The sequence below is a fragment of the Trachinotus anak genome, unplaced genomic scaffold (genome assembly GCF_046630095.1).
Source record: "Trachinotus anak isolate AG129_WGS33_773 ecotype Australia unplaced genomic scaffold, CSIRO_AGI_Tana_v1 ptg000025l, whole genome shotgun sequence".
Classification (NCBI taxonomy): domain Eukaryota; kingdom Metazoa; phylum Chordata; class Actinopteri; order Carangiformes; family Carangidae; genus Trachinotus; species Trachinotus anak.
In genome coordinates this window covers 10,796,421-10,815,852 of record NW_027273876.1, presented here as the reverse complement: position 1 = coordinate 10,815,852, position 19,432 = coordinate 10,796,421, and the positions used below count along the sequence as shown (strand labels likewise).

The 19,432-nt window shown below is 39.3% G+C and overlaps 2 protein-coding genes across 5 annotated transcripts in view; both read left to right on the top strand.

Annotated features, from left to right (window-relative positions):
- rbp4 (retinol binding protein 4, plasma) overlaps positions 1-19,432 on the top strand; it is a 249,499-nt gene that overhangs the window by 15,670 nt on the left and 214,397 nt on the right. The window contains exon 1 of one of the 2 annotated variants that reach the window (XM_071461832.1): positions 17,458-17,461. The exons of the other annotated variant lie outside the window; for it this stretch is intronic. The gene's annotated coding sequence lies outside the window, so the exon portion shown is untranslated. Of the gene's footprint in view, positions 1-17,457; positions 17,462-19,432 lie in introns of those variants that run through there. 2 annotated transcript variants of the gene reach the window in all.
- LOC139608268 (protocadherin-15-like) overlaps positions 1-19,432 on the top strand; it is a 278,991-nt gene that overhangs the window by 190,866 nt on the left and 68,693 nt on the right. For all 3 annotated transcript variants that reach the window (XM_071461819.1, XM_071461818.1, XM_071461817.1), the window contains 4 exons: positions 3,061-3,193; positions 3,606-3,685; positions 7,364-7,457; positions 11,621-11,749. In XM_071461819.1, coding sequence (XP_071317920.1) covers positions 3,061-3,193; positions 3,606-3,685; positions 7,364-7,457; positions 11,621-11,749 — 436 coding nt within the window. The remainder of the gene's footprint in view (positions 1-3,060; positions 3,194-3,605; positions 3,686-7,363; positions 7,458-11,620; positions 11,750-19,432) is intronic.

Here is a 19,432-nt window from a genome sequence, read left to right as displayed (position 1 = left end):
TGTGCACATTTGAGGGTTTTTGTGTATGTACTCTTCAAGTAGGAACAAGTAAATAACTATGTGAAACTGAATATTAAATAAGAAACACACAAGAGATTTAAAGGGAAGGATTCTTTCTACTGGAGGACAAAGTTTTAGGATTGAGGGAGAGGGAGAAATGGGTCCCCGCCACAACAGAAACCTCGGCTGAATAATCTCCATCCCTCAATCGGTTTTCATCAATAATGCCATCTGAATTGTTTTAATAAAACACTGGCTTTCACTCTCTCTGACAGCTTACGTTTTTCCAGCCTTTATCTCTTTATTTATTTATTGTTGTGAATGTAAACAGATTTTGTGAGCTATTGTTTAGACCCGAGGTTCTTTGGCTTTTTCAGTCGATGACCCAGTTTGAGTGGAGTTAATCTCTCCCTTCCCTCCCTGCTGGAACTCTGCTCTCTCACCAAGTGGGAACGCAAACTAATTCCCTGTGGTTTCTTACCCTGAAGTTGAGGGTGAGTAAAACCTAATATCACTCGTGTCGTGTGGTGGCAAAACTGGGAAATTGAGCATCCTCCAGCTCGTTCATTAGTGATAACCAATTTGGCAAAACTTAAGATTGGTTCACTGTAGTGCACTTTCTTTCATCTAGATATGAGCCACTACTTCTTTTCATGTGACTCAGCACTGGGCCTCAACACCGTCTTTGATGAGGCTGCAGGAAAATAATTGAAAAACTTGTAAACCTCACTTGACTCACTGGTAGGCCAGTGAGGGCAAACTCATACTGTGCAGCCAAACACTGTCCAAACTTTAATCTTAAGTCAGGGGTGTTGCAATTTAACAGTATTGACAATAATTGTGATTTTTAAAAACTGAAACACTGATATTCTGTTAATAATACACACAAGATGACATTTCACTATTAATTAAGTGTAGCTGTTCTTTATGTTTGTTTTTGTACAGTTGTGGTCACAGACTCTCTCTCTCCACCTCCCTACACTCATGCTTAAGTCTAATTCATTTTCCAAAAAAGAGACGAAACAAACAACAAATAAAGTTAAAGCCAAATTTGAATGAACATATTATTGTTATATTTTATTATATTTTTTGAAATTGCCATAAATATTGAGATAATATCATTTTGGCCCCAAAAAAATTCTGATATTGTGACAGCCCTATTTTAAATGGTGATCCCAACATTTTCTAGGATACAAAATATGGCTAAATGAATTTTTGGGACCTACATATACGAATATTCGACTCAGTTTAAACATCTCAAAGCTTGAACAATCTGTATATTCCACACGGGTGCAATATTGAATAAGATTATTCTTCTGACTTTGAGGTAAGGTAAAGAAGTGCTAGATAATATCAATATTTTCTTCTTGATCTCTGTGGAAAAAGTGTATGTTTTTTTTTCCTTTAGATAAAAGATGAATGGTGGCACATCCACACATTGCTACTAAAGCTGGAAAGCAGGACCAGTGATACTACGTACTGAGCATTATTTTTATTGTAGTGGTAAAACATGCTGTATATCCCAAAAGCCTCTGCTGTTGTCTCTACAGTCATATTTTCTGCCGTTTTACTTTGAGGTCATTATTGACCTCCAGCTACTCCCAGTTGTCTTGCATCTTATTGTTCTTTTGGGGAAGGAGTTGTTCCGAATCACAATTCCAGACTGAATCATCTCTAAATAATTGATATAGCAGATGTCAGTTCTGTTTGCAGTTGGGTCCTACTTTAATTTGCAGTTCGTACATTGCTATCTTCCAATTACACAAAGCAGTCAAATTTCCAGAGCGCTGAAGCCAGACTACTGTGACGCAGGTGATTAAATGTTTTCAGAAAGAAAAACTGACACAAGGACATGAGCTGTTTATGGTGTCAAAAATAAACAAGCTCTGTCAATTGTAGGTCATTACAGTAACATGCTGTTTTTGGGATATATTTTATGCTGACTAGAAAATGTCAGTGAATACAGCTTACTGAGGAGCCAAAGCTGTTTATCAAAGGGGAAGTAAACACTGTTTAATTAAGACTTTATTTTACAAAGTGAAACATCTACTGTCAGATACTACTCCACATCCACTTTCTTTGGACGTCAGATTAGAAACTCAGTAATTCCCCCTTTTTTTCTGAAATTCAATGTTCTTTTTATTTATCTAATTTTGTCTTGAAAAACTTTAATCAAAATGCCTTACCCCGTCCACAGTTGTGTAGCTAGCCTTGTTTTATAACTGTATTTAATAGTAATCAGTGTATAAACACTTCATTCATTCCTAAATGCAATTCTGTACATGTGTACAAAGCCCTCAACAATATAAATTCTAATATGATATTAAAGGTTTATGTGCTCTGGTGCAGGGCTCAATTTTAAGTAATAGTTGAGATTCTGAAGGTCTTCAAATATGCCACCCTGCATAATGCAGTTCCCAACCCTGCTTAATAAGGTTCATAACATTGTATAATAAGGTTCATAATGCAGCATAATAAAGGGCACAGTAAAGGATGATATAATACCACCCTGACAAGATGGTGTCACGCTGTTCAGACATCCTTTTATTAAATGAACTAACAAAAATAGAGGGGTTTTTTCAGTGAAACGGCACCAGCCTCTGCATGAATGAATCATTGAAACAACAGGATAAGTTTGTCAAAATGCATAATAGAAACGTTAAGCCCCTCCAACAAAAATGTTTTGTCGGCCCAGCAGCAGAAGAACTGTCTAGTGTCTTTGCCACTCACGCTGTTGTTGACTTCGTGCTTTTATCGATTAGTTAAACACAGCATGAAGTGCAAAGAAACAAACACTGGCCAACCACTCTTAAATAATAGACTGTTCACCCTCCCTGGCACTGCTTTGTTTTTTAACCCACTATCCTCTCGTGCTGCCCTCCAGCTCTTCTCTTCCTCTTTTCCCCTCTCATCTCTCGCTCTAGCATTTCTCTGCTACTCTTCCTCCTTTATCTGTTTTTCTGTTTCTCAAGCCGTCTTTGTACACTCACACTGTTCAATTTGCCTTTGCCGATTTTATCCTCTGTCTTTTCACTTCTCTCTCTCTTTCTCTCTCTCTAGGTCATCCATTACTACTGTCTATATTGAAGTTTTGCCCCCAAACAACCAGAGCCCTCCCCATTTCCCCCTGCAACAATACAACCTGGAGATCAGTGAAGCCATGAGGACTGGAGCTACACTGCTTAATCTGCAGGTACACCCATGCTCTCTGTCCCATTTTAATCTAACCATCTCAACCATTTGTCTTAGTTTTGACCACTGCAATCATTTTTACATTACCTCTATCTAATTATTTGAACTGTTTATTCATTACTTTAGTTAACAGCTACCTTCTCTCCACAGCTAACTCTCCACAATGCTAACTATTAGCATTAATTGCAAACTTACTGTCCAAGAGTTACAGCTGACTTAATATGTGGATATTTATTTTATGTAAATCAAACTGTAATTTCTAGTTTTTTTTTTTCAAATTAATTGAGCTGCTTCGCAATCTTTTCACATACCCCCTGGCAACTGCAGATACAGTAATCCCTGGTTATGAGTGTACAGCATATAAGGAAAATAAGAGTGTGTGTATGTGTGTCCGTTTCTGTTTATGTCTTAAGGCAGTGGATCGGGAGAGGGACCCCATCACTTACAAAATCCACAGCGGAGACCCCCATGGACATTTTGCACTCCAGCAGACGTAAGAGTGCACACACACACAAAATTCTTATTTTATCATGTTTGATGAACCCCTTGGAGCTTGTTGACGTTAATATTTTCAGAAAATCCTATCAGTTTCTTTATGTGGGCTAAAACTGTGTATGTGTGCTATCTAAGTGTATGTATGCCAACAACCATGGCAATATACAAGCATGTAGTTATAGTGAGTTTGTGTGTGTGTGTGTGTGTGTGTGTGTGTGTGTGTGTGTGGGCGCAGTTGAAAGCAGTCTAAATTATGTCGTTCAGGGCTCAAGCTCTGCCAAGGGCTTCACATCAACACACCCATACTCTCTCCCACATTCACACACAGACACACACACACAGACTCTGAGGGCTTTTTGTTTTATTTATTCATTTATTACTCATTAGAAGGGGAAAGATCCTATCTGCATTTCTAGAGGGAGAAGGAGAGAGAGTAACAAAGGAAAGTATGGCACAAGACTGCAAGAGAAGGGGGAGAATTGTGAGGATGGGGAAGAAAAGAACATTGGGAGGAAGAGAGAAAAGGGTGGAAAAAGAGATAAGAGAGCTGGGCAGGGCAGAGGAAAAGATGAGGGACAAAATGTAAGACAGCTGGGAAGGAAACAATGAACAAGAGTGACAGACAAATGAGGAATTAAAGCAAACTACTAACTAAAAGAGTCTGCTTCACAGAAATGCACAATGGCAAAGATAAAAATGAATTGAAGAGCTTTAATTTCTGCACTCGAGGAATATCTGATGGGCTCTGTCAGACATTGTGGAATATTCCAATAAATGCCAAACATCCTTCAGCATCTCAGCTGTGTTTATGACAGTATAAGTTGTTCTTTTTCCACTGCACAAATGCAACATGCCGTGCAGCTCAAATTGGCAGAGAGTGGAGTGTTTTTTCATTGCTTTCATTGTGCAGGATGTGGCTCAGTTTAATACTCTGGAAGTGCGTCAGGAGAGCACCTACACGGGTCGGGTAGTGGCCTATTTTTCAAGGTGGCTGGCACTGATGCAACACACGCTAATGGGCGAAAAAGATTCTGATTACTTTTATAGAGAAATAAAAGTGCCAGCATCAGTGCGGGATACAGGTGATGAGCTTTTGAGGAGGTTTGTCAGCGTTAGTTTTTGAAGAAAAATATCTTGGGTTCATTCTGAACAATGGGATTTGCTGTGGGCCCACTCCACATGTCGCAGCAGATGTTTGGTTTGAGAGCAGTAGGTGTGTGAAGAAAAAAAAGAAAATTAGATGAGAAAATAAGACTGTGTGTGTGTGTGTGTGTGTGTGTGTGTGTGTGTGTGCATGCATGCATGTGTGTTCACACACTTTGCTTTTCATCACTCATCCATAAATATACATGAACCATTTTTTTTAGTTTGTTTAAGGAAAAAAAAAAAAAAAAGAAACAGCTTTGCATCTTTCCCTCTGTAGACCACTTAACATAAGCACATGCACACACACATCTACACACACAGATGATATTTGGATAAAATGTGTGTTTCAGATGGTATCTAATTCATGAAAGGAGCTTAAATTAAAAACACTTCAATCGTTATGTAAATCTCCACTTGGAAAATAAAAACCATAACCAATCAAGGCCAACATCAAAGATTTCTGCAGGTTTTGATTGGTCAGAAGTCTCAGACAGGCTGCACAGAAGCTCTTGATCTGCTAGAGAACATTTTTACTTTTGGGCTATGGACGTTTTAAGGCCCCAACCACAGTTGGACAGAACATTGGATAGAAATGTGAGTGTTTTACATCATCACAGATGTTACTTGTAACTTCTTACTTTCCAAACATAATTGGTGGATCCTCCCCCAGAAATGTATATCATAATTTAAAAATAGATTTCCTGCATTTTTTCACCACCTAACCTCAAGAAACAGCCACCTGCACTAGTCTACATCAGTTAGAGAGAGGTGCTGTGAAAATTAAGAAAGCATCAAAAACAGTTTATAACTGGGTGGATCAGGACAGGAAGTGGTTATGAGAAGAATGGCTCTTTCATATTTCATATTATATTTCTAAAAACTCCATGTAGCCTAAAATGGTTGCTGGCTGCTAGAGCATTTTCAAGGTTATGATTTGGATGATTAAATCTGGTTAAACAATGTTTAACCTGAGGGTTGTTATTCTCAACACTCACAAGATCATTCAGAGTGTGTTTCTAATGCCACCTGTTTATTTTACTCACAGGTTCTAGTGTCAGCTGTTCTCATAGCCACACTAGCTGATGTAGTTGTAATGTTATAGGCTTCCTCTTCTTCATCAAGACAAACTAATTTAAAAACCTGTTATTGAATCAAGAGAAAGTTTCAGAGCGACAGAGATGCAGAACATCGCCATGACCATAGAAACTCACTCACACACCTGCCTGTGTGTGCACGGCGCAAGAGCAGCATGGGAATAAATGACAATAACAGATTTGTGGATATTTCTCACTTTACCTCAATGGTCTGAAGAACCCACTGCTGCTCCTCCTTGTCTGTCAGTGTCTTTTCATGCAGCAACATCATCAGTTATGAATTTGTGCATTACCTAACTATTACTGTCTAATCTATTTTTCTATCTCTAATTGGAATGGCCAGATACCACAATAAGGGAGGGGTGAGAACGTGTCTAGTGCTCCAAGGCAACACAGCTTAGTAGATACACATAAAATGTTTTAAACACAGAGCAAAACAAAGACAAAACAAAGACTGAAAATATGCTATTCACGCTGTTACAGACTGTACATGCCTGATGCATTTGATGATGTGATGACGTCTGATAATTGATAGCAGTAACCTATAAAGCTTCTTTGTTAACATTGGTTTGGTTCAGAAATCACCTCAAATATCTAGAGAATAGAGTAGTCCAGAGAATTACACATCAAGAGCAATATGCTATTTACCTGGGAGAGTTAAAAAAAAATAAAAGTGTGATATGATTATATAATTTTGAAGGCAACTTTTGGCTCTGGCCCATTTTAACCCCTTAGTGCACCATATTAATAATTCCCACCCTGTGCTTTATGACGCATTGATCCGAGGAGCTGGTTACTGGTTTTGGATCATTCATACGATTGCACCATGGATCTTTGAGTGCATGTTAGTGTTGTGCATTTTCTACCAGATTAACTAGACTTTTTTTAACCACTATTGTGTGGAATCCAATGCAGACAGTATTTAATGTATAATGACCCAGGATATAATATATACTATAGTAGTAGTGTTTCTTAATGGCACCATCACTGTCTGAGCCATTATAGCAAGAGTGCCCAAGAGCACATTCCTTTATCTCATTGTGGGTGAAGTATTGGGTATTAGGTGCCATAGGCTGCATCACCAAAGTACCAATAAGCACAGTAAACAGAAAAAAAACACCTCTGGGTGTTAAGGCTTCCATGCAGTGTTTACCAGTGCTTGCATATATCTAAAATGTTGTGTCTAAAGTGGTGTGTATTAAGAGGAATAGACATTTTGAGAAAACAAGACAGGTTTCCAACTTTTTCCCATTTTACCATTTTAGCATAGAAACTACTGACATATGGCTGCAATTATCACTATGAGTACGATCTACATGGATATCAAACTACCTCTTATTAGGTGAAATGTCCAACCAAACCAAAGCATATATTTTTCTTTTCTGATCTATTTTTAAACCCATGCCTAGAGAGCTAACAGTGTCTTCTCTCTCCAGTTCAGGGTATTTGGTTCTGGACAAGCCTCTGGACAGGGAGTCTCTGGATTATTATACCCTGGTGGTCACAGCCTCAGACGGACAGCCAGATGGGGTAAGAAACTCAGATGTACCAAACAGATATTAAGTGGTTGTCTTTACTTGAGTTGCTTTATATCCCCAGTGGAATTAAGCTGAGCCGCTGCTGGGAGGGGATCTAAAACCCACAGCTCTATTATATATTATCATATAATGCGAAAAAAGGGGTATTAGTGGCGATTTTTTCAAATACTTGGCATTCTGTAAAAATAAAAATCATAATAACAAAAATAGACAGGAAACTCCAGGCCCAGCAGCTGTGAACACAATAAGTGGTTCTAAAAATGGATGAGTAGAAAAAGAACATAACAAATGAATACCTGAGAAAAAGATGTTTGGTATAAGTGAGGGTTTGCACGGCCTTCAGGTTTTTGTTCCAAACTCTTAACAGTCACACGTGCGGGAGAAGACCTTGTAGAATAAAACTGCACACTAACAAAAGTCATTAACTATACAGAATACCATAGAATATTAAGACTCAATACTTGTACACTGACTGACTTTTTAACTGGCCACTGATGCTGTCTTCTGTTTATATGCTTGAGCATGTTGATGTTATTAGATCATACTGTCTCTCAGAGGAAACAGGAAGCTAAATCTGAAAATCTTCTTTTTCAGTTTTCAGTTTTGGCCTTTTTTTCCACACTTGTCCTTTTTTTCACATTCATAAATCAGCTCTTCACAACGCTCTCCCAAGTGGATAAATCCAAAAACGCTAGCTTGATGTTTTGTTGTGGGGAAGGAAACTGAGCCATGTCTGTCTCACTCCTTGCCAGATGTTGAGTACCGTATGATCAGCAGTGCTGTTGTTTTCCAGCTGTTGGATGAACCACAAATCCCACAAACTGGAAATGACTTTCTTCATGTCTGATGTTTTGGTCCTTAGTCCTTTCACTGAGTTTACAATCCGACTCTCAAGTGCTCTAAAAGCTTTGAAGTGAGAGTTATTCGCCCACTGAAAAGGAGATGAAGACGAGATATAAATGTATTTCACTGTGAATGAAACACTTGAAGGACCTGGAAGTGCTACTGTTAGTGCTGGTCATTTTTGTTTGTAAAAAAAAAAAAAAAAACAACAAAATTCTCATTTGGATGTGTTTACCAGAGCTATATAAAGGAGCGTGTATCCTCCCTCACATCCTCACCTCCCTAACTGATCACAGGTCATCAAAGTCATTTTCTCTCTCTCCTCTCTCTCTCTCTCTCTCTCTTTGTGTTCTTCTTTCCTTTTTTAAAAGTCAAATCTTTAGTCGCCCTCACATGAAAGTCAAATGAAGATATTGGATGAAGTCTCTTCTCTGCTCCTCTAGCTTTCATCATTTTTCCTTTCTTGCTTCTCTTATGTTCTCCTCTCCTCTACCCCCCCATCGTCCATCTGTTGGACTAGCATTAAAAGAAGTTGGTCTTCCTTCCTCCTCCTCCTCCTCCTCCTCCTCCTTCTAGTCACTGACCCCCTCTCCCCTCCATGTCAATTAAAACAAAAGGTAAAGTTTAAGCTCCCTCTGAGGACAGAAAACGCTGATTTGAATACTCTGACCTTCTCTCGCACACGCCCTCACACACAATATGGAGGGAGAGAACAAGTGGGAGGAGGATAGAGCGAGGAAGGGAGGGATGTGAGGGGTGTTCAGGGGGCTCTTATTACCTTAATAACTGCACTGTGTGTTCATAGATAGTTCTATAAAGGAGTCTTGACACATACACACACACACACACACATGCACACATACAGTAGACTTAGTCAATTGCTCTCTGGACCTTGACAATTAGTGTATTATCTTTGTGCCCCGAAGGTCTTTAAGTCAGAAAATGGCTAAAAGTAGTTTGGACATTTGTCTGCTTGACAGTCTATTATATTTTGAACGAGAAGGAAAAGAGTGGAGAATTGTGGAAGGAGGGAGAGAGAGAGGAATGGTGTGAGAGGCAGAAGGGAAGACGAGGAAAGAAAGAAGTAGAATAAGGAGAAGAGAAGATTGGGGTGTAGTTTCCCTATACAGGCCCATTAATCAGCATCACTCGAAAGGCCTTGGGTTGTCTTCATATGCGTGCACACACACGCACGCACACCCGTCTGTGTCCCCTATTATTGAATGTCCTGTTGTGAGTGTGTCAGACTACAAAGTGCCTAATTGGCTATTTGGCCAGTGAATCCATCATACTGCCACAGATTGAGGACCCTACAAGCTGGTGCAGTAAACCAGCTCCACTGTAAGGGCACTGTGCATCTTAGGATGCATCTTAAACTTTTGCACAGGGTAGTGTGCTGTTGTCATAAGGACTGTATAGTACTGCATCATGGCATGGGAAAGTGAATTAGCATCCACCATTAAATACAGTGTGAATTAGCACAATTGTAGCTACATTAATGAACATTTATTAAGTGGCTTAAACAATAAGGCATTTTGCTCTTTTCAGAAAATGTCACATTTGTAACATCTCTAGTTGGCACTCAGCCACAAGCTCATTCACCTCTACTGATTACTTATGTTGTTTTTCTTTTTGCAAATGTTACTCAAACAGAAGAAAACATCACATTCGCTGGACTATTTCAGAATCAGAGTAATAGTACGATGTGTACGGTTGTAATGGCTGCGCGGCACAGCTACACAAATATGATTAGCTGTTACTATCGGTCAGCTGGTAGCCAACCAGCTGAAGACTGAGCCAGTGATTATGCATGAATGAAACAGCTGATTTCACTGCTCTGCCTCTTCTAACACTACCCTCCATCTTCGGTGCCCTGGTGTGAATTTACAGCGGCAGGATAATGTATGTAGAGCTGACTCGAATTAAATCACACTGCCCATGTTCATCGTAATGAGGGAACATGCCCAGTACCCAGTGCAACAACGTGGCTCACTGCTTTGTTTGCAGTCAATTTTGGACAACAGTGGAGGTCTGTGTAAGAATAAGTTATCAGGCTATGGCTACACAGGCAATACTTTAAAGTAAAAAATCAAATATTGCCTGCTGTATCTTTTAATTGTAATGACATGGCACAAGCAGGGGAAACATGCCCCGAGTTTGTGATACTGGCAAAGTTTTTAATCTGGCAGATGTCATTGGATTCCCGTCTACCACAGGTGGTTGCGGAGTAATTGTCAAGACAGATCTCAGTTACAGAGGGATTACCTTGCAGGAAGAGACTTGACTAATGCCAAAATCACACTTTAGTCTAGACAGGATGCATTCAGAGCACTGACATTTTAACCTTTTAGTACCTAAAAAACCATGGGACACATGGAAAATGAGCATGTAATGTATGTATCAGTTGATTAAACTTTCATTTTTACAGTCATATTGATCATTTTCCAGAACTCAAAATAAAATAATCAAGGCATAATGCAGCACATAAATCTGAAGGCTTGAAAACATGGTGTCTCCATGGTGGCTTTTAAACTTTGGCTGCTGGCCACGGCATCAGAAAGATAATTAACTCATAGGTGTGCTGTTATTTGAAAAGGATGTGCTCAGAGCCCCCTGATGCAAAATGCAGCTTAGTGCATCTCTTTAGCTTTGTGTGTGAGTGTGCGTCTGCTTCACAGTCTGCCTTATCAGAGCTCATTCTACTTTACATATATTGGCATTCAGATAAACCGTTTTGTCAACTGTGAGCTCTTAACCTCAAATTACTTGCATCACCGTGTGCCCTGCCAACCTCAATAGCCTGTTGTCACCTCTGTAATTGTAAATCTCACACACACACACACACACACACACACTGCTTTTTCTCTTTTCATCCCACTGTTGTGATTCGCTTAGCTCTCCCCCCATTTTCCTCCTCCTCCTCCTCCCACTTTGCTTCTTTAAAAGTCAAATCTTCGATCACTCGCTCTCTTTCCTGCTCTCATGAAAGTCAAATTAAGAAATTGGGTGACCTCCTACTGGCTTCTCTCTTTCTCCTCCTCCTCTGCACTTTCTTGGTTACAGTTTTTCTTCTTTTGTTTTGTTTTTTTACTGTTGGTTATGAAACAGTGAGAATTAGTGACACTAACTGTAAAGACTTCTATTGAATCCCCTGCACAAAAACATATTTCAGTGCTTCAGATGACTGGTTATGTTTGTTGTATCTTTTCTGGCACAAATTTTTGAGTTTACAGCAAACATTCCCAAACTTAATAACAAAATAGTCCCAAAGTAGTAACACAAATTTGTGTGTGTGTGCGTGTGTGTGTGTAGACCTCCACTGCGATGGTGAACATTGTGGTGACAGATGTTAATGACAATGACCCGCTGTTCGATTCTTCACTGCCACTGAACCTCACTGTCACCGAAGAGCAGGATCATGCCTACGTTGGACAAGTCAAGGTAAGAAGATGACCACACACACACACACACAGACACACACAGACACACACGCGTAAGGAAGCAGCAAACACACACGTATGTCCTTTCATCACCTTGCTGCTCACTACATGTTTGAAATAAATTATTACCTCATCACTGTAAATAATATCTAGTCTGTGTGAACATGTGTAAGTGCACCATGTTTCCATGAGGGTGTGTGTGTCTGTTTGTATGCTAATGTGTTTATTTTGCACACATTCATGACTGTGCATTTGTTTGTGGGCTTTTTGTGTGCTTATGCTGGCACTAATCCTTTTTTATAATGATGCGTCAGGAACAAAAAAGCTCATTTAGATTGAAATTTGTCTCACTGTATCAATAATTCCTGACTGCACATCTGCAATTAAAAGACCCGACACCGACACCATGGGAGACGATGAGGAACGACAGATTGTACTCTTCTCTCTCTTATTTCTCTAGTGGTCCAGATCAACATGCTTGTATCTGGTTATACAGCTGTTTTTGTTATTGTGCCACACATCATCGTGTTTCAGTGTCAGTCTTGTTTCTGCCATCCTGATAGAAGATCGCCGCCATGAAGGAAATACACAAATTTACCCTCCAGCTCTCTCTGTGTTTCCTGCCGCAGTGTGATACCACACGTACAAACTCACACATGCACCGCACCAAGATTCACAGAGGGTCTAATTAATTTCAGCTCTTATAATCTTTCACAATGGGGACCTGAGATCTCTAACAATTGTAATTAGGAGTGTATGTTATTATGCTCAGAGGACTGTGTGCAGGCATGTGTGTGCATATTTGTAGGTAGACAGGATACAAGGATTTCAGTTGTGTGTGCCCTCAAGTGTCAAATGGAGTTGAAATAGGGTCAAATGTTTGCCTGTGACTTTGAAATTATTACTTCTTCTTGTGGCATTTTAATTTTAAACACAAGGTCTTTTCATGACTAATAATTTATTTGGATTATTATGATGAGATTATGTACATATATTTTTTTAGAACAATTCTTCATAAAAGTGTACAATCTCAGAAGCACAAGAAACAAAATTTCAACAATGACCAACCACGTCAGGACCATGGGTACATTTTCACCTGCATCAGCAGCCATGTCTCCACTTATCACAAAGACTCTTGGACTTGTTCCAGACCTAATAACTGACTCATGTATTCCCCAGACAGGGGTCATAGGTAAATCTGACACTTTGATAGGCTCCGATCTTTAAAGATGCTCCCTCAGTTGCACGCTTGCTTGGATTTTCTCTAAGCTTAATTCATAGCCTTTATACACTGGTGTCAGGGGGTCTTTGATCAGTCTGACACCTTGCCAGCTTCCAAATGTTAATCATGCTTCTTTAGTTGAACACTTGGACTTCTCATGAGATAAATATGTGGCACTTGTACACCCTTGTCTAGGATGTTGAAAAAGTCAGACTTTTAACAGGTTCCAAACTTAAAGTTCAATACCGTTTTTTAAATTCAGACCCCTGGGCACATTTCCAAACCTGTAAATCCACCTTTATCTGTAAATAGGACATTTCATTCCAAGCTTTCCAAATTTTAACTGTCACTGGGACCTTTGGGCATCTTCCAGTTTCAACATCCAAAAACCCACCTTAATCTTTAGAAGAGGGCACTTGAAAATATTCCAATCCTGAACTTCCTCCCTTCAAGGACCCTTGGATATTTTCCAAACCAAAACAGACGGTGTGATCCCTCAGCGGGCTGTGCAAGGCACGACTCTGGGCCTCATTCCAAACCAGAGTCCGTACCTGTAGGTATTAAACAGATTTCCGGAAGAATGAATGGACCTGACCTTGGTTTGCTGATGCTGGTAAGGTAGAGAGAGATGGAAAGAGGGGATGAAGTGAGACATGCTTGGGTGGCAGAGAGAAATGAGAGACACTGGGGAGAGGGGGGGGGGGGGGGGGGGGGGACAGAGAGAGAGAGAGAGAAGAGGGGAGACAACAGAGTTAAGGGAGTACGGTTCCATTCCTAATCTGACTTTCATGAGTTGAAGACGTGGTGCCTTTATAAAGAGGAGAAAAGCCCGGATGAATTCAGAGAGAGGTCATATGATCATCAAATAAGTCAGTCAAAAATAATAAATGTATACCTTGTTGAATAGATTAAAACAAATATGTTAGGTTAGTAACCTAATCCTTGCTGGTTCTGACTTTTGAGTATTTTAAACTGCCACAACCTGAAGCCAAGTCTTCATCTACATTACTGTACTGTATATAGTGGCAGAAGTAATAAAGGGTTGATTCCTGTTTTTCATGTTTTTTTTGGTTTTTTTTTGTAATGTGGACAAACCCTGAATAAGGCTGCATCATAGGAGCTGCAGTCGTACCGTTTGCCCTTGATGCCCCATCTTTTGACATCCATGCTGAACCAACAGGGTATGAAATGATGTGAGGCTTGAAAATCCAAACATTTCATATCAAGCGAGCTGCCTCCAGTACGTCTTCATCAGTTTACAGTAGGGTTAGGCAATCATGTGCCACAGAGGATTGGAAGGATTTTTCTTCCCATCCAACAAAACACTAGATGATTCTGCTGATTTGCACACCTTCAACCACAGAGAGGGGATTGAATCAGGGAAATCACCTGCTGCAGTTGTTTGTTAGCTGGGATTTAAAAAAAAAAAAAAAAAAAAAAAAAACAGATCGCAGACTGCTGTTCCTTCATGTCACTCCAGCATGGTTGTTTATTCTCTACATGTGCTGTCAGCAGCACAAAACCAGCTTGTTTAGCTCCAATTTTTTTTCTTTGTAAATGGTTTTGAATTGATTCATATGAAAAATATCTTTGAGGGGCAAAAAAACCTTCAGAAGGTAGGGTTAGATTAGTATCGATCTCTTTTCATACCGTTTATATTTTCTTCATACTAATAGTGAAGTTTCCATTTATGACAACAGCATTTCACCAGAAACAAAAATCCATTCAGTTGGCACATCCAAGAAAGCCACAATTAGTGCAAGGATCCAACATTAATGGAAAAAAGACTAAAAGGGTATGGAGTGCACGACGCTTCTTTTATTTCTATTAACACATCAGCTCTCTAAAGTATTTTTTTCCAGTATTTTTGCTCTGTGACAACTTCAGATGAAGAGGTGTCTACTTGCAGCCTCCTCATCAGTAGTCACAAATATCTGATTATGACTAGTTTACTTTTTTCCTCCTTCCGTTAGTAGAAATTTCATTTTTCTAGAGGCCTGACAAGGTAAAATGATCAAAGTCTACAAGAAAAAGGCAAACATCAGTGGAGATCCGTCCTGTTTATCATATCACAACCTCTCAGATTTATCCTGTGATCCTATGCGTGGGGGGTCTGGTCCCACAGGTGTAGGGAGCCACACCTCTAAATCGTACCAACACAAAATATAGCAGAGCACTTTTTAAGTACACATAGGTGATACATTTATGGTTCATGTGTCATGTGGATTTGTAAGTGCGTGTTCCTCCTGCAGAAAATTACATGTGAAGTTCCACCAGATCTTAAAGTGAAGTTCAGGCGGAGCACAAACGCTACCTGATGGCAAACAGGGTTTTAAAGAAATAATAACAGAGACTCCGATACAGAAGCAGTCACACATCAACACACAATGTAGGAGTAAGATACCAGAGTGATTGCTTGTCTGACTGAGTAAGAAAAGACTCCCACACTGTTATAACACCTGACTATATGGTTTATTGTTGCAGCAAAAGAAATGTGCCCAGAGACAGATGAAAAAAATCTCCGTAATTTACTCTCAGTTGAAGGCACTTCTCTCCTTGTATCTTGGAATGAAATTAGAGGTGGAGGTGAGAAAGTGATAAAAAGACAGATGGAAAAAAAAGAGGGAAATTGGAAGAAAAGAGGTATGAGCACCCAAACATGAAAAGCAGAGCTTGCGATTGTAGAGCTCGAGTGTGTATTTCAGGCTTCAAGCTGCTGGTTTTTTTTTTTGGTTGTTTTTTTTTTGTCAGTGTGTTTGTGTGTTGAAAAGCAGCAGACATAAGGCAGTCAAGACATTAATCCTATTGTGTTCTAGGCTTTTAACTGTCTGGCGATGTAATTATGCTGAGAGAACTGTGAGAAAGACAGCGAGGGAAGGATAAGACACAAGAGGAAGAGAGAGCACAGGAGAAAAGATGGAGACACACATGCTCACAATGCACACACACACACCTTCTATAGTCCATAACTCCAGGAACTGCAGTCATCAATATGTTTGACATCAAGGCGATTAATTCAGCCCACTATCTGAAGGATTTAATCCAGTGTCTAAAATGCAAGGATATGACAACTTCACTGTAGGCAGCTAGAAGGAAGGTTTTATGGACAATAATTTTCCCCTGTCATTTATCAAACATGTGTCCTTTTCATAATTCTTTATATTTCATGTAGTCAGGAGAAAATTGTCGTCTATTTTTCTGAATCAGTTGGCTGACATTACAGGGCAAAAATTTTTTTCATGGCAAAAAAAAAAAAAGAAAAAATGACTCATGACTTGTTGTTTTCGTAAGACAGCACATGTGAAAAATAGTCAAGGGGCCTAAATACTCTAAATGTATATTCACTGTTGGTAACAGCTCAAAAATGTGTCACTTAAAATGGTTTGACATTTTGGAAGAAAGGCTTATTCATTCTCTCGCAGCGAGATGAGAAGATTGATACCACTCAGCCTGGCTCTGTCCAAAGGTAACAAAATTGCGATGTAATTACGCTGAGAGAGCTGTGAGAAAGGCAGCGATGGAGAGATAAGACACAAGAGGGGGAGAGAATACAGGGGTAAGGATGGAGGCAGGGAGGAAGTCTCTCATACACACACACTCACATGCACACACGCACTGAAGCTCATAAGTTAACAATATTTGTCTAAAAGCGCCACCAAAAATCACTAATTAACATTTTGTGTAACAATGACAACTGGCCTTTTTACCAGGCGGTTTCTCGGCCATGACCAATAACTTCCCAGAGTCTGGTTGCCATGGTGACTGGTTGCTGATATAACGTGTGCCACATTCATGGCCTATTGTCAGATATGATAATCATGAGTTTTTGTCCTATAAATAACATTCATGTCAACATCCAAGTCATAATTACGACATGGAAACTCAGATTTTTTCTGACAGATAACAAGAAAACAAATACTGATCCCGCACACTGGCCTTAAATGGTCAGTCAACGTTCAATTAGACTCAGCGTTAATAGCACACAACCAACTCTGTAATCATGCAACCTTCGGATAGCTGTAGCTTTCATGCTAAGCTAAGCTAACTGCGCACATCATTAATTTATAAAACAGCTTTGCATGTATGATACTGTAGAAATATAAACATTTGAACACACACGTTAAATCTGCTTCTCATTTTTTACATGAACAAAATTCACGCCGTTCCACATTTTAAAATGTGCTTTCTCATACCACTTCCTCTCCACCACCAATTTTTTCCTCTCGAACCCCATTTCTTTTTCAATATTTCTCTCTCTCTCTTTCCTGTTCTCTCTCTCATTGTCCATGTTTCATTCTGTCTCTCTACCTTCTCTAAACAACTCCAGATAATCACCCAAAAGCTGGATGCTCCATTAGATTTATAACACAGTTTCACACCCAGATAGTGATGAATCTCCGAGCATAAATCATATCAAGAGGACTTCATTCTGCTCTATGGCAGTCTACATAACACTGGCAAGACGGAGTCTGATTTCTATTAATCCTAACACTCACTGTGTGAGATGAGATGAAATTTTAATGATCCAAAAACAGGAAGAAATGGGTCACTGCAACGGCAAGAAATGACATAGTACAGCAAATAGAATGGAATATAAATATGAATTTGAGTTTAGATAAACATATTAAACTGACAGTTGTGACATACACAATTATGACCTCATTATTATACAGGCTATATGTATGAAATACATAGATACTGCAAGTCATCACGAAGTGCACCCAGATATCATTTCATTTCAGAAATTTGTTTGAAAAAGAACAATTCTGAATATGTTTGCATTAATTGACAACGGAGGAAAAATGACAAATGTATATCACTCTCATCAGGTCAGAATGTCAGTTTTTCCAACACTTTGTTTAATGATCAAATACCTGCAAAACAATTAGCCTCTGCTGTACTTTGCAATTCGTGCTAATTACATGAAAGGATTACCAAACTGGCCCACTGAGCACAGGCCCAGGGGCCCAAGGTGTCAGGCCACCTCTGGTCCAGAACCTCGGTTTGAAGTGAGTGTTAAAATGTCTGGTTGGCAAGTCAGTAGACACAAAACAACTTTTGAAAAAAACATAAAAGAACTGAAAAGAGACAAAATTAAGATTTAAAATGACCACAAAGAGAATTACTGCAGTCAACACAGAGCAACAACAAAGATTCATTTTGTATCTCTCAGTGTGGGGTCCTGCGTGGGAGAGGTAAAGGACCTTTCACTTCTGTCTCTGTCTGTGCCCACGGGCCCCCTTGTCTCATAATCTGTTCATGGCAAATGATAGAATGCTAGCATGCTTAACTAAATTGGTCAACATGGTACATATTATACCTCACAAACATCAACATGTTAATATCATCACTGTGAGCATGTTAGCATTCTGCTGTTAGCATTTAGCTCAAAGCACTGCAGTGCTAAAGTGGTCATACAGAGCTGCTAGCATGGCTTTAGACTTATTCCACAGGGTTTTAGCTGCTCATGATTGTGCTAGCTTGATCTCAAACTGATTTTGTCAGAGTTCCTATCCTCATTGGTCACTACATTATTGCTATTAGTCAAAGATAATTTGTGATTATATTATTATTGATGCTGTTTGTCGTGGTTATTTTCAATTTGTTTTTATTTGATTTAAACTTTATTTGTTTCTTTTAGTGTGTTGTCTCCTTTGGTTTGCTCTGTTTTCCTATGTGTGTGCTATAAAGCACTTTTGGATCAAGTGTTATTAATTGTTAATAAAGTTGAGATTAGTTGAGACTTTATTGTCATGACTTGAGCTGACAATAGCACTAAAACATAATGTGTGCAAATGCCATAAGGAGTATCCTTAATGATAAGGTAGTCCATGTTTTTAACATTGAATCAACTTTAAATTAATCCTGCTCATGACCACTTTGGTAATGCAAAAACCTGACCTGATAACATTAAACACACAGACACACACACACACATGCACTCACACACAGAGTTTCCATACTATAAGCTAGCATGTTTGTTTTATATTATTTATTTTTATTTAACACTTGCCAATAATCCCCCAAGTTATATTTTTCTTTCAGGGAATTTAGGATTCAAAAAGCACCATAGGCAAACCCCAACACCACACACAAGAATGTGTACACACACTCACATGCTAATATTTCCTCTGCTCTTCTTTCCCTCTGCTGAGGTCTCATCTATTTTAATGGCGTCAGAATGCCGATCAGACAGGATGAACACTCAAGACAGGGTGAAAGTAACATCAGCTAGCAATTTGTCACCTTCTCACCACATAATTTTATTAGCTGAAAGAGTCAATGTTGAGAAGGAGTCTGAGGAGGAGGTTGACTGCAGCCCACAGATATAGAAAGAGTCAGGTGAAAAAAAGTGCCACAGTGTGCTAGTTTTTTCCAAGTGCAAATTGGCACCACTGTCTCATTAATTCTTAATAATTGCTACGAGTGGAAAGTAAGTTAGCAATAAGGGAAAAAAGCGAG